The 15239-nt window shown below is 39.9% G+C and overlaps 1 protein-coding gene across 1 annotated transcript in view; it reads left to right on the top strand.

The window, feature by feature from the left end:
* Positions 1 to 14788, top strand: part of NRK (Nik related kinase) — a 126730-nt gene extending 111942 nt beyond the window's left edge. The window contains exons 28-31 of the mRNA XM_034781124.1: positions 764 to 913; positions 3300 to 3459; positions 11485 to 11624; positions 12472 to 14788. Of these exons, the coding sequence (XP_034637015.1) occupies positions 764 to 913; positions 3300 to 3459; positions 11485 to 11624; positions 12472 to 12555 (534 nt within the window). The 3' untranslated portion in view covers positions 12556 to 14788. The remainder of the gene's footprint in view (positions 1 to 763; positions 914 to 3299; positions 3460 to 11484; positions 11625 to 12471) is intronic.
* The last annotated feature ends 451 nt before the right edge of the window (positions 14789 to 15239 follow it).

Below are 15239 nucleotides of genomic sequence, written 5' to 3'. Positions count from 1 at the left end.
GGGTTTCATCCAAAATAAACAGTAGAAAGTTGATTGGAGCAGAACGTTTCTCTGAGTCAGGAAATCACAAACTCAGATGTTTGATTAACAGAGAAATGAAATAAGAATGCTGAAGTACTAGAAGATGGCATGGCTCAGACAAGGGACAAATTTTGTTTGATTTATCCAGCAGTTCATGGGACTAATCACCTGAGTTAGATAAGCAGATACTAGCTGTAAGGCCAAATTCTGCCCTTAGATATAGAATCATTGGGATTACAATCGTAGAAGAGAATTTGACCCTGTGTCTGGTATAGGGATGTATTTTTAGTAAACTGACTCTTTACAAGATACATTAGAAGTAGTAATTCCTTTGTCTTCAGTATATAATTAATATGTCTAGTTAATAGATCATTGAATGTACTAATTTACAATAAACTAGGGTCAGGATATAAAGTGCTGCCTAGGAATATCTTTACAGCTCCAGTATCTTTTGAGGTTTCGGTACGTTTATCCTCACACCTTCCTCTGTTGTTCTTCTACACTTCTCAGTAACTTGCACCTTTTGGTTGATAAAGGAAGGTAAGAAGATTCCGTTGTAACACAGGAACAGGGACACTGATGTAAATGTGACATATAACCACCCAGTTTTTGAGTTCTAGTAAATATTGAAAAAGGTCATATTTATAAATGTAAAAATAACAAACCCAGAAACCAGCGACTCCATTAGCAGTTACTATATTCAGAATGGGTTTATAATTTTATCTGACTTTTCTCTTTCCAGTCATTCACTTCACTTCATCACAAACCACTGTCAGTTGACCTGACAGTTGAAAATGGACAAAGATTAAAAGTGATCTATGGCTCGCAAGTGGGATTTCACGCTATCGATGTGGACTCTGGGTCTGTGTATGACCTGTACTTGCCAACTCATGTAAGATATTACTTCCTAAGGCTGAAATAATTGAGTTGTTTCCTTATTTATTCCTCATGGCTATAGGTTAATGGTGATTAGATCAGTGGTTTGGATCTAGGTTATCTTCTAAGAACATGTATAATTTAGGCTAGCCGACAAAATGTTAGTGTTCGGACACTTTAGAAGCACCATGCAGATGGACCCCTGTGCTCACAGTAAGTCTCTGTGCAGAGACAGCAGTCCACTAGTAGGGATTTCTATGCAGGATTGGGGTCTAATTACAAAACGAGCCAAAGCAAATCCCCTGAACTTTGAGGAGATTTGATTCCAGATCTAAACTTTATCGTCTGTGCTCCAAACTTTTTACTCTTTTTATATGTAATCCTCCCCCCCCACCTCCCCACTCTACATCTTTCAACACAGAGAAACCCACTCCTATGGCATCTTATCTCTGGAAACCCAGCTGAAGACCAGCCCAACTCCTAGGCACCCAAACAAGCAGCGCCTGCCAAACTATGCCAATGCAGTAAATCTAGTAGTTACAGTGATGTTAATTTTGTAAACTCATTTGCATTAAAATGTAACTTATGTAGATATCTAGTTGTTGAAAACAATTATTTCTATTGGTCCACTTGCTAAAGACCCATGTTATTTTTATACGTGGCCTAAAGTGGTTTCTTTCATCTAACAGCTAGTAGCATCATTGATTATGGCACCATTCAAAGTTCACACTAGTTTATAAGTCTAACCAGGATTGCCTGCCCACTGCATGTGTAATTTGGTTGCTAAGCATGGCAAATGATTTCTTGTCAAAGAGATCATTAGCACAATCGATAAAAGGTACGGGACAAGGTGAACCTTTTTAAAGGATTTAGTTTTGCAGCACACTCCAGATATAATGATGTACATCAGGAAAGATATTTCCCAGGTGAACGCCCTGAATATGGGGCACCTGTAGAAGAGCTGTGACTCCCTTTTGTGCACTCTTCGACTGTAAGTCAGGGTGTGCTAAAAATACTTTTTCCCTCAAGAGTCTTGGATCAGAAATAAATGTGCTGCTACAGTGGGCTGTATCTGTTGGAGTATTTTGTTATTTTGGGGACTGTCTGATAGATGATAATTATCACAAGGAGGTTTTCAGCGTTGGCAGCTCAGACTTACTTTAATCTAACAGACTGAATTGAGACACGCTTGCTTTCTGTGCCCTCTTTTCCCTGTTCCCTCTCTCTCTCTTTCTCGTCTGCTTCAATTGCTCATGAGAATACCAAGGCAACGCATTAAAATTGCTCTCCGACTCTGGATACCCGTTTTAGTGTTACGGATAGTAGTTGCGGAGACACGGACTCAAGTGGTTGGCCTGAGTGTATTCAGTTCGGCAAGTACAGCTTCCGTGCTTCTTTTCTGTTTATTGTGCCATGACAGTGTGCATAAGTGTATTGGGTTGAAAAAGAAAAGATACGTGTGTTATTGGCTTGTGAAAAATGACGCTCCACTTGTCTGTCTCTTCCTGTGGAAATGCTGATTGCAAGGATATTTCATTGTTTACATAAAGGGAAAAGATCCTGTTAGTGTTTTAGAAATGCTTAGTTATTGTTTTGTTTTTTGTCTGAAAGTACTTGCCATAAAATCTCCACCTCCATAGCTCTATGCTTCTTATAAATCCTTTTGCTCTTGGGAAGTGTGTTGGCTGGTGTGAGAGAGATTCTGGGTCCCATTCTGCTGTTTGATTGTTTTATTGCATGCAATGCATCGTTCCTGTGGTGCAGGTGTAAAATGTAAACCCAATAGTATTTGAAGTAGCACTTTCTATGTTTAAGGACACTGTATGCGAAGCAGGGAAAGACCTTGCAGAGATGTTCGCATTTAGAAAGCTCAGGTGATTCTTTCAAACTACCATAAATATTAGCATCAAAAGTGCTAATGAATCATTGTTTTAGCTCATGAGTTATGTTAGGTGTTTATCACAGAAAATGGAAGTGTTGGGTTCCTAGAATAGGGAAGTCGAGTAAGTTGTCTCCCATCCTCTTCTAAAATCATCTTTGAATTAAAATACGGCTCACACTCCTGTCACTTTATATACCAGCATTTCGTGAACAAGTCAATAAATCTCATTGTATCTCTCGGATGCTCCTTGGCTTCTTTATACCAAGTAATACTTGTAAATATAAAGTGAAAAATTGAACAATGACTTCTCTACAAACCTAGCATAATAATATCTAAAAGGGGGGAAATATAATAGCCCTTTTCAGCTAGCAAAATATACAGCCCATCATAAACCAAGTATTTACTTTCTGTGAGCGGTGAGTCAGTTGTTTTTATTGCTCTGCCAAGATATTTAGATGGATATAGTCACTAAAATTGCAGTCCATTTTCTGATATAAATCTTAATAAAATACGATTTCAGATCCAGGGGACTATTCACCCACATGCCATTATTATCCTCCCTAATACCAATGGAACAGAACTTCTACTCACCTATGAAGATGAAGGAGTCTACATTGATATATATGGGCACTTCACAAAGGAAACTGTTTTACAGTGGGGAGAAATGCCAGCATCTGTAGGTAAGTATGAAAAACAGCACTGTGTTGAATGTAAGATCCTGTTGTATGAAGTCTGAGTTCCTTATTAAGTTTGTGACCATGTGAAAGGGGTTGATGGCACATTAAAACGGATTTCTAATGAGCAGATAGATATACATGTATTTCTGTACATTCCTGAGCCAATCAACGATTATAAAAGGGTCTCTACATTTGTTTATGGCATAAACACCATGAAATTAATACAAAGGGTTTACTACGCCGTCAGAGATTGTATACGAGGATGCAGGCCTTCCAATAGGTATATTCTTGTGTCAGGTAGTCATTTTAGTGGGTTACAAAGGAATGAAAAAGTGCGGCTGTTTCCTACTTTGAATCTTTCATATCCACGGTATTTTGTATAGAAATTCACAATATGTAGAAAGTACAGTAATTTAATGGGTCTATAACCATAACATCCTATCAAATTGTCCTTTATTTTTATCATCTATTCAAAGTACAACAGATTAGATATGGCGTTAGATGGGTTATCAGGCTATCCATGTTTTCATCCGGCCTCACAAATGCTAAAAAGGAGGGTCTGATTATTTTTCATCGGGACTGTTTTTTTTGTTTAGGTTTCCAGTTGTTAATGTTGTAATTAAGAACAAAGAAAACCCACCTCTGGCAGGTTTTTGCATTTGTAAATTTCACCTGATTGGCTTTCTATTTCTGTGAACTCTTATTTTTCTTCATTTATTTTTTTTTTAAGTCACAAGCAAATCATAGCAAAACTGACCTAATTCATTTCCCATACTGGTGTAAATCTAGAGTTACTCGGTTAAATTGGTAGAATTACATCAGAGGCCCATCTTTTCTAGAGGGCTTCCAGCCACCCGTAAGAGCGTGAGACCTACCTCTGTCTTGAACTCAGATGCCTGCATGGTACCATATTCACTGTGCTACCACCATAGCTCTGAGCAGCAAAACCACTTTAAGAATCATTTTAAGAATAGGTTCACTTTTGTATATATTAAAGCCAGGTCTACACTAAAAAGTTAGGTCAACCCAGCTACATTGCTCCAGGGGTGTGAAAAATCCACCTAGTTAAGCCAACCTGACCCCTGGTGTAGACAATGCTAGGTGGATGGAAGAATTCTTCTACCAACCTAGCTACCACCTCTCGGCAAGAAGGATTAACTACAGTGACCAGAGAACCCCTTGCTTCACTGTAGTAAGTGTCTACACTGCAGCTGCAGCATTTCTAGTGAAGGCATAGCTTCAGGCTTGGTCTACATTTATACGTGCGTAGCCATGTCGGTCAGGGGTATGAAAAAACCACATGCCTGATCAACATAGCTAGGCCAACAACCCCCATGCTCACACACACACACAGCGTAGACACAGCTATACCAACAGACTAGATACTGTACATTCCTTCTCCTCTGACAAATAGTATCCTCTTCATTTTCCAACCCAAATAATAAGCTGCAGGGTAAAATTAAAACACATCAAGTACATCCGCCTCTATGCTGTATTAATGTTTAATGCCGTAGGATACACTGAGCTTCTACATCCCACATGCTAACGTTAGTATGAAACAATCACTGATAAAAGAACCATTACCCAGTATGGTTAGGAAAAGAAAAGTTCTATCTGTGAGTATTGAATCTAATTGGAAGCTGGATTGCAAAATGGAGACAGCAGCCTGCAGGAGATCTGATGCCATGGAAAGTGCATTCCTTTAGCCTGAATTGGAGCTGCATGCTCTTAAGAAGGGCATAACATTACAGTTTAAAAAGCAATCTTAATGTTTCCTCCAAAGTAACATTGGTGCATATATGATCAGCTTAAATATTTAAGCTCTCTTTTCTTCTTCCTATAAATGCGCTCCATTGATTTGCACTCATTTTTCCCCCTTTGGGAAGCAACAAAATTTTAAAGCTGGCTTCATTTATCATCCTGTGGTGTCAAACATTTTCCTGGATCTTGTCTCTAACGATTTTTAAAGCATGGATGAACTTGTAGCTATTATGAGATTGTCTGATTGTATTATTTGAATGTGCGGTAAGTGCCAGCAGTGTTTGGCTCTGTACAAGACATAGTCCTTGTCCCAAGGTGTTTCCTTTTAGAAGATGAACAAAGATCAGACAAAATTACAGAGGGAGCCCCAGAGGCAGAAATACAAGGTGATATATAAGGAACTAAGTGTTTTATTACCTTTAGCTTCAGAAAAGCAGTTGCAGTAAGGTTTGCATGTATGCCAACTCTTACGGCATGCTCTGAAAAGTGGAGTTCGTGATTTTGGGCATCAGTAGCTGTCTACAAGAATATTCCCATTGAATCCAGGGTTAGCTGGAGATTTTCAAAGGCACAAAGAACAGTCAAGGGCAGTTGTGTGCCTAAATACCCGTTGTGCCTTTGCAAATCCCCCTCCCTCATTGCTTAAAGCGGTGAGACAGCAAACCCACAGAAACATTTAGGTGGCTTGTAAAGATCTACTGTGTACTGGGCATACATGGGGACTACGCTGCTTTGTCACAGGTCGGGATTTCGAGGCAGATCCCCCAAGGGTGTAAACTGAAGTCAGCAGAGTTAAATAGATTTACAGCCGCTTTGTGCTAATGAAATGGCAGCTGACATTTCTTCAGGATGCTCTGCTGTGCACTAGAGCAGGGGCGCTCCAACTTTTTCTTCAGGTGGATAGCATCGTAAGAGAAAGATGGTCCGGTGGCTATTCCCCTTCCCATTCAGGATCGCACAACCACTTCCCCTACCCTTCACAATCACACAGCATTCTTTGGGTGTCTACAGGAACGGCTTACATGCACAAAGTGACAGTGGAAAAGTATCTGAATGGATTTTTAACTTCTTTGAATGGAGTTTAACAGCTAGGTCAGCAAGGAGAAGACAGCTCTGAGGGACTAATCAGCTCTTCACAGACCACCACCAAGAGCTGTGCAGACAAACAGGGCAGTTTATCCTTGGAAGGAGGGCACTCTTTCTCTCTTCCTCTCCTGCTGGCCAGGACTCAGCCACTGGCCTCCAAACCATCCTTCCAGTCAACCTTAGGCCACCACACTTCCAATATTACTACTACACCGCTGTCTGCAGTGGTCTTGACTATCCCAGCCTACGGCTTCTTGGAGTAGAAATTGTCAATCATAATGAGTTTGACAGGGGTCTTGTCCTGTGGCACCAGATGTTCCACTTGTGATTGGAGTCAGAGTTCATCTAGAGGCAAACTGACCCAAGCCTTGACGTCCAGCTCAAGCCAAATCCTAAACTTTGGGGGCTTTGAAGAGCCCCATTTAGTATTTTCTTTTAAGCGTGCATTTCCCACCAATGCTCCCTCATACTCTTGCTCCTCTGAAATTCTTGGGTCAGGCCAAAAGCATTGAAATATTACAAAACTCAAGTCGCCACATTTCTTGCATGGCCAAACCTAAGAAGAACTTGCAAGTTTTTCGAGAGATCCTGTTCCCTTGAAACTTCCACACTTAACCAGGTTCTGACAACAATCGTTGTGAACTGTGCTGAAGATTTTCCTATTATGAATTTCAACCTCGTTTTTCCAGAGGTGAAAGGCTTGTGTGTTAACTCAGGGTTCTAGCTAGCTGCCACTTGCTTGATTCTAAATATATGGTCTCATTCTTTAACAAAATTATTTTGGATAGTAAACTTCCCTGGTCTATTAGAATATCTTAAGTGATTGAGAAAGGTGGCAAATACTTGCAAGATAATTGACAGATCTAGGGCAGGAAAACTAAAAATAGCAGCCTCTTGTAGTCTTTAAGGTGGGACCAGTGTGGCCAATCCATTAATCAGAAATTGGAATGAGGAAACTCAAATCCAGTGGGAAATTAAAATTGTAGAGCTACTCTATCTGTATTTAATTGGTGAGATATTTCAGATATGTGGGGCTACACACAAATAGAGAGAGCGTGTTTTCTTCATATAACGCAAGTATAGGGGTACTTTTGTCCTTTCACATTCGTCAAAATTATTAAAAGCATGATTTTGTGGGGTGGTTTGGATGTCCTTTACTAGGAAGCAGAAAGGATGTTGATGCAAAGAAATGGAGCACTCTAGCCAAAGCATCTGATAATGACATTGCTATATCAACACACTTTATTGGTTCATTAAATAATTGCAGCCCAGTTCATGCAAAGAAGTAGTCTGCTCATATCAGAATGATTCTTATTGTCCTTATGAAAACTACTGCTTGGACCTCATTTATAGCTGTTCCTGGACCCTTAGTGCAACCACAAAATTCCCTGGGTTTTATTTATATACACTCAAGTATTGATTGAGGAATGAGCAGCTAGTATAAGCCTAGAAGCTTGGGACATAGCTACATAGATATTTACATATTTTTAAAAGTCTGATTTAAAACACACTAAGTTGTGTGTAACTTTGTTTTGTAGGGACATGCAGCATGTCAGAGCATGCGCACCTTGACCCGTCCATGCAGCCTAACCAGGACAAGAGCATGCTCACATGAACAATGTGGGACAGAGGGGAGTTTCTGGTGAAGCTACAAAAGCTTTTTCTCTAGATACTTTCACAGCACCAGCATTCTTAGTCTAATGAAAGAACGTTTCATAGTTAGGAAGAAGAGCCTGTTCTGCATGTTGGATATCTAGAGCATAAATAATGTGTTTTCACCTTGGAAATGCCTACAGACGCTAACTTCAGGGCTTTCCTTGAAACGGCCTAATTTGAACTCCCACTGGAGTGAACTCCTTGAGCACTGTGCTATTTGCCAGGAGTTAAGGGAATATTATGGCAGGCTTCCACGGTGCTGTACAAATGACCCTTCCTTGAGTATATGCTGCATTTCCAAAATGAAATAATGGGTTCATAGGGAAACAGGCAGCAATCAGAAAACTGCTCAGCTGTGATTTAGTAACAGTATTATCCTGCCTTTCCTCTGGCAACCAGAGGCAGAACTTGTCACCCTGGTTTGCAAGGGGTTTAGCTTTTTAATTTATGTATTTCTAAATTCTGTCCTCAGATACATGCATGCCATTATCCTTGTATCTGAAGACAGAATTTGGAACACAGTAGTAAATTGGTGGCTGATAAATGGATGACACGTGACTTTGAAACATATCCAATGGTATCATTTGTAGTCTTTTAACTGTAAAAGGCAGTGTCCTACGCCCCAGTAGGGCAAATTATGTCCCATCCGAAATGCAGAGTCCTTGAAATATCTCTGCTTAAGGAAACCTTGGAAGTCCAGCGATTAACTTAGAAGACACAATCAAAATGTAAACTCAATTCTCTTCAGGGTTAACTCCGTTTATGCATGTTTGTATGTATGTAAATAGGCTTGGAAGAATTAGATTTTTATCTGTAAAGGTCTGTAAACATCGATTTCACCATCACAAACTGACCAAAAAAAATTCCCATTGATGATCATTGAAATTTCCAGATATGCAAAGTAAGAAAAATGCTGCTGGAGAATTTATTAGAGTTTGGTTTAAGGATATTTACTTTGTATACTTTGACACGTGATGGTGACAATTTATGTTTTAACTATGGTAAAGCTTTAACGTTTGAATCTCAATGTCTACTGTCATTAAATAATTCTTGTCTAGCCCTCCCATAATTTCCCACAGCTGTGAAAATTTAAATCCACAAAAACTGAAAAAAATTGCTTAAAATAAGCATCAATATTACCCGTCTTTTTTTTTTAAGAAAAATTAAATTCTACCAAGCTTCTATATAAAGAACATCAGATCCAGTGGCCCCAGAGGATCTGCTTTTGCAGGATCAAGTCATGAGGCAGCATATTTAGTTAGTGTTTTTCTTAAGCAATGTGAGCAAAGCCCTGAGGAAAGGATTGGACATGTCACCAAAATCCCGAGAGAAAAACACAGCCATTCTTGAAGGGGTTAGATATATTTGTGCACAGTCTTTTGTGTGTTGGTGTGCTGAGTATGATAAATTAGGCCAGTAGAACACAAACTAGACACCTTTCTAAAGTGTGATTGTGTCTCTAGTCTTTAAACAATGAAGTACAGTAGCAAACTAGGGTACTCTGTTATAGCTGCAGTTTTAAAGAAATTCCTTTAAAAATGTAACATTTATGTTGTGACTGTGCTATAAGCACGTACAGTAACACCACACGATAGCATCTCACACAGTGAGAGAGGACCATGTGAGATACCTCCATATTTTAAATTCATTTAGAAAGACTTTCTGGGTAACTAAAACCACAGATCCGGATTGTCCTCCCAGCAAGATGTGTGTGTGGAGGGAACCCTTGGTGAGTTGAGCACCCCACTTCCACATGGAATGAGGATGCCCCTTCCATTCCGCTCCCCGACCGGGCAACGTCCCCATCCACGTAGCCCAGAAATCACAGAGAGAGGGACTGTGTTAGGAGTAACAAAGCCACGGGCATGCAAATCATCCCCTGCTGGCACCAAGGAAATTAATCTTGGAAGGTAATACATGCTGAGGCTATCTTATGTTTCCACAAACTCCAGCTAGGGTCTTGGGGGTAGCCATTGTCAGAAGTTGGCACTGTTACTGGGGAGGTGGGGACCAGAGCCTATGCAGAGGCACTGGTGGCCTATGAAGCGCTTGGAATTTGGGGTGAAACCTGTGACATTTTCCATGGGAGCAAACCTCACGCCCTTGACAGGTGATGAAATCTGGCAAGGGGTTCCTTGCAGAGATTTCCTCCTCCCAGCTAGCCTGCTCCCATGGCTTCCCAAGGGAGGGGTTGAGCTGAGCCAATATACTTTTATCCCCAATGTCAATAGATACAACAAAAGATTTAGGGTGAAACCCAGGTCATATTGAACTCAGTGGGAGTTAGATCCTCAAATGGAAATTAGGTGCCTACATGTCTTTCAGGATCTGGGCCTAGAAGGTTTGCCATTGACTTGAGTGGGGCCAAACTCAACAAAATCCTCTGTAGCAACACTTACTTATTTTACATATATTGCCTAATTATTATGGCACAAGTGATTATAGTAATCTAAGTGCCATGAACATGGGTATATAACAGTATATTTAAAATCATGCAAGAATTACTGCCCTATCTTTCCGAAAAAATGCCATGTTCACTTGTTTAACATACTTGTAGAAGTCCAAAACAGCTCTGACGTTTTTTAAATAAAGTTTAGTTACAACTAAGACTTTTTGGATAATGGAAGTAATTAGAGTGCATGGCCAATATATTCAGAGGCAGATTCTGATCTCATTCACACCAGTGTATATTCAGAGAAACTCCAGTAGGGGTGTGGGGGTCAGTGGAGTTTCTTCAGATGTATGTCGATGTAACTGAAATCAGAATCTGGTGCTCAACTGTAAAGTGGTTGTTACATATATAGTAACTTTCCATAGCCTTCTAGCATGTATTTTGAATATCCCTAGTACACATTGGCTGAAGTGCTGTTTAACCAGAGGAGAGGCTCTAATCTTTCGGGTGAACTCAAGTGGGGGGGAAAAATAACTATTAAAAACCTATAGGTATAATAGTGAGTGCAGAGTGGATTTCTTGCCTTGTTAATCCACAACACTCTGCTCTTTTTTTCATAGTGAAGCAACAATAAAGGGCAGTGGGATGGCAGGAGTAAACACCCTGACCAACTAAAGACAGAGGGCGAAGCAGGTGCAAATTTTGCTGAAGCTCAAAGGGTGTAGAGCATCCACAGAGCAGCTGTACAGGCTGGTGTCCCTTGCCCTGCTGTTGTGTTCAATGGAAGACTCTATATGGCCAACAAATGCCCTACACAGGTCACCGTTGCAAAGCCTGTTTATTCAGGCTTTGCACCTGAGGCCAGGATTTAACACTTTGAATGGCATTTGTTGTGCAATATTTCAGTGCAGGGTTTGTTTGGGTGTATGGGATTTCCTTCTCTGAACAGATACAATCTAAATGGATTCCACTGGATATTTAAATACTGCGTGTGTCTGGATTTGGTTCAGTTATACAATCTTTATGTTATTGGAGTGGGAACATGGAGCTGCCAACTTACTACTAGCAGATGAACATTTCAGACTCCCTTGTGTTTTTCTAATTATCGAATCTGATTTCTTTTTTTTGTTTAGCTTATCTTCAGTCTAACCAGGTCATGGGGTGGGGAGAGAAGGCTATCGAACTGCGTTCCGTGGAAACAGGAAATTTGGAAGGTGTATTTATGCACAAGAAAGCACAGAAGCTAAAATTTCTATGTGAAAGAAATGACAAGGTACACACACGACTCAACTAGAGTGATTTAACAAATATGGTTTAACAGCTGAATAAGAAAAAAGTCGAGGCCATTTAATTTTTGTTTAGCATTTTATTATAGTGCATAGTACTTACTTCGACATAACCGCTCAACTAAAAGCAGACTTTGGCACTGAGCCCACAAACTACCCTTTGTGGGAGGAATCCTGCACCTTCCCAGAGCCCTACTGAAGACAGCCAGATCCTAGCCACCTCTTCCACCTGCTTTGTGCTGCAGATGGAAAATCAGTTTAACCACCTGTTGGCGAATCCCCAAGCGGTCTGGCTTCAGCATAGAGAATATGTTGGGGGTGTGGCTAGTGTGCCGCTGCACTCCAATAATCCCTGGCTACAAAAGTCTTTTAAGAACTGTTGCAACCAGGTCTGATTTAGAGCAGTCTTGAGCGAAGCATCACACGCCAATATTTGAGATACCACCAGTATCTCCTCAGTTAGATGTGGTTCAATTAGTGCATTTTGTCACATATGTATGGTAATGATTGGTAAATGTTCACTGTAGCTTGTTCTATTTCATTGGTGTATTTAGAATACTGTAACCAGAAACTGTTTAGTTTACCTAATTGTTTGAAAAGATGCTGATTTATTTTCTGGTAGAAAATATATTCACTATAACTTATTGCCAGAATGTATACTTGCAAGCATTAACACTTCATTTTTCTAAAAAAAATGTCACCAATGGGATTAAAATTGAATTGTGATTTATATGTCATAGCGTTCTGGACTGTGTTTCTCTCAGCTTTCAAATATGTTTAAAATATTCTCATACATGTAAACTGACAGCGGTCTATTCTTTTTTCCTTTTCAAGGTTTTCTTTGCATCTGTACAATCTGGAGGCAGCAGTCAAATTTACTTTATGACACTTGGACAAAACGTCCTATTCAACTGGTAAATCACATCAGAATGAAGGATGCTTTGATGGTTCCCAGTAGATACAAGCAATGTGAAATGCTGGAAGGTTATACACTTAAATTTGCACTTTTTACCAACAAGAATCTGGTCATTATTAACTTATCAAAATTCATATTCCTAGAGTTGTGGAAGAATGCCATTTTCTTGTCAAACTATTGCAAATATGTTTAGTTCTATCTTTTAAAAATATGGTGCAAACCAAGACTGAATTCATAATGTAGCAAAGAGCAACTGTCAAGGAAAATGTAGCCAATATAACAGGTTGCTTGTACTCTGAAAAGCGTACAATTTCTTTTGCACAAATATTGTAATTTTATTATTTTGAACTTGAGTCTTTCTCTATGGACAGCAATATCTATATGTAGATTTATAGTATAAAGTACACAAATATGTTATGAGCTGGAATTCCTCTGATTTTGAATTATTTTTGCTTGTTTCACTTTTTTCTTTTAACAGTTTCACCCAGAGGCAATTGTCCAAGTCTGAGAACCAGTGGAACAGCAACTGTTCACAAAGGGGTTGAATGCAGACTTGGACAGTTAGGGATTGATCTGCCCTGAGAGGCATGGGTGTGCATCACTGTGGAGCTTGTAGAGTCAGCTGTTGTATACGTAGGCACCAGTACAGTACAAAACGCATACAGCTGACTCCTTGTAGGCCTCTGGACAAGATTGAGCCCTTAGACACAGTTACTGTAGAATGTATTTGTAAAAATATTCTCAATAGCAATTTGTCCAAACATATATACACATGATGTTTTATGGGCCTGGTCACATAGGTTTTACTCCTACAAGTAGCCCTGACTCATGTAAATTGATTTCAATGAGACTATCCATGTATATAAGGGTGTAGGATCAGGGACTCTATCTTTGCATGATTCCCCATTCCTGCTGATTCCACATCAGGCTTACATTTGTTGGCTTGTAAATATGCTTTTTCCAAAATGGATGTCATGGTTAACAAAAGTATTCTTAATACAGCTATAAAAATACCCAGAAAACCAATTCATTATAAATAGAAAAATAGACTTAATTTCAGGCACTCTTCCTATTCTAGTTACTTCGGAATAAAACTGCACCCACTGGTGGCATTCGTTTCTATCATAAAACGCAGTTCTCAGGGGTTTAATATCAGAGATGTGCTAGGGTTAAACTTATAAGGTTTAAATGTACAATGATTACTTAGCTAATGTTTGTGCGGTGCTTTGAAAATATGAAGTGCTAAGTATGACTATATATAATAATACACTCACTACACAAGATCTAAGTCCAACAGTGAGATACAGTATTGACCAAACTGTATGTAAAAAGAAAAATAAAATCATTAGCTACAGTATTTAAAAACTATTACCATTTTTAACTTGAAATGTGTGGGACTGGAAGGGGAAGTGGCATTGCAATATCTAGTCTTTTACCTCTACAATGATGATTGAAAATTGACCATGGTAGAGAGCAAATTAAAGTTTGTTACCAACCCATGGCTCTTCCGGTTAGTGGTCTCGGTGACAGGTATTCACGTAGCAAAACCACCACCATGATCTGCACCTTGTTATGTACTCTCAGCAGAGAGGCCTAGAACTACATGGCCTGGAGATCAGCACTCTCACCCCCTGCTGGTGATCCCTCGAGGCCTGAGGCATGTAGGCAGGGTAGTGCTAGCGGTGTGTGCACTGCTGCTGTCCATGTTCTTTGGCTAAGTGGAGGACTGTAGTCTCCATGGCTCTCAATCCAGTACATTTCGTAAGGCTTAGTTCTTCTCAGACTGTATAGTGGAGTTTTAAACATTAAATATTCCCATCTCAAATAGGTAGGTATTGATTTACAAGAGTTCAAAGCCAAGGCCATGACAAAGATGGGTGGGCATTTGCACACCCAAATGGTCAATTGTGTGCCCAAATTTAGGCTCTGCTCCACAGTGGTTTTAAATCTGCATTTAAATCAATGGGTCTCTGTGTGGGCCCAGCACTCCACCCGTCTGCTATCAGTTGCAGGACTGAGGCCCTAATAATTGCATGAGCAAAATAGCGACAACGTCATGTGGTCCTGGGCTTCTATGCTACTGAACACTGGGCTCTTTTTGCTCAGCTTTCAACAAAAAAGAAAAAAGAAACAAAAAAAGAAAAAGCTGCAAATTAAAATAAATATATACACCTCTACCCCGATATAACGCGAATTCGGATATAATGCGGTAAAGCAGTGCTCCGGGGGGGCGGGGCTGCGCACTCCGGCGGATCAAAGCAAGTTTGATATGACGCGGTTTCACCTATAACACAGTAAGATTTTTTGGCTCCCGAGGATGGCGTTATATCGGGGTAGAGGTGTATATATACATGCTAATAGACCAGCAATAAGTCAAAAATGTCATTTACTTTTCATTTCTTTTAAAAAGCTGAAATACTGTGAAGAGAGGACATCTTTCATTATGTATCCCCTGGGTGTGCAAAGCCTGTTATCAAAATGTTCTTGCTGTAGCACAAATCAGTGATCTCGGCTGCCCTGCATACTTCAAAATGTGTGTTTATCATAGCCTCTGCATGACATGAGGCATGTGATTTCTGAACATCTTAGTGCCAAGAGTTAGGAGGAAGGTTTTCCTGACACCAGGCACTAACAGTGGGAGCTTGGAACAGCCCGTACTATGAGATTAAAGAAGCAAATGTGATTA

The sequence above is a fragment of the Trachemys scripta genome, chromosome 9 (assembly GCF_013100865.1).
Source record: "Trachemys scripta elegans isolate TJP31775 chromosome 9, CAS_Tse_1.0, whole genome shotgun sequence".
Lineage (NCBI taxonomy): Eukaryota > Metazoa > Chordata > Testudines > Emydidae > Trachemys > Trachemys scripta.
The sequence above is the reverse complement of the archived record's forward strand: the minus strand, read 5'-3'. Positions and strand labels throughout refer to the sequence as shown.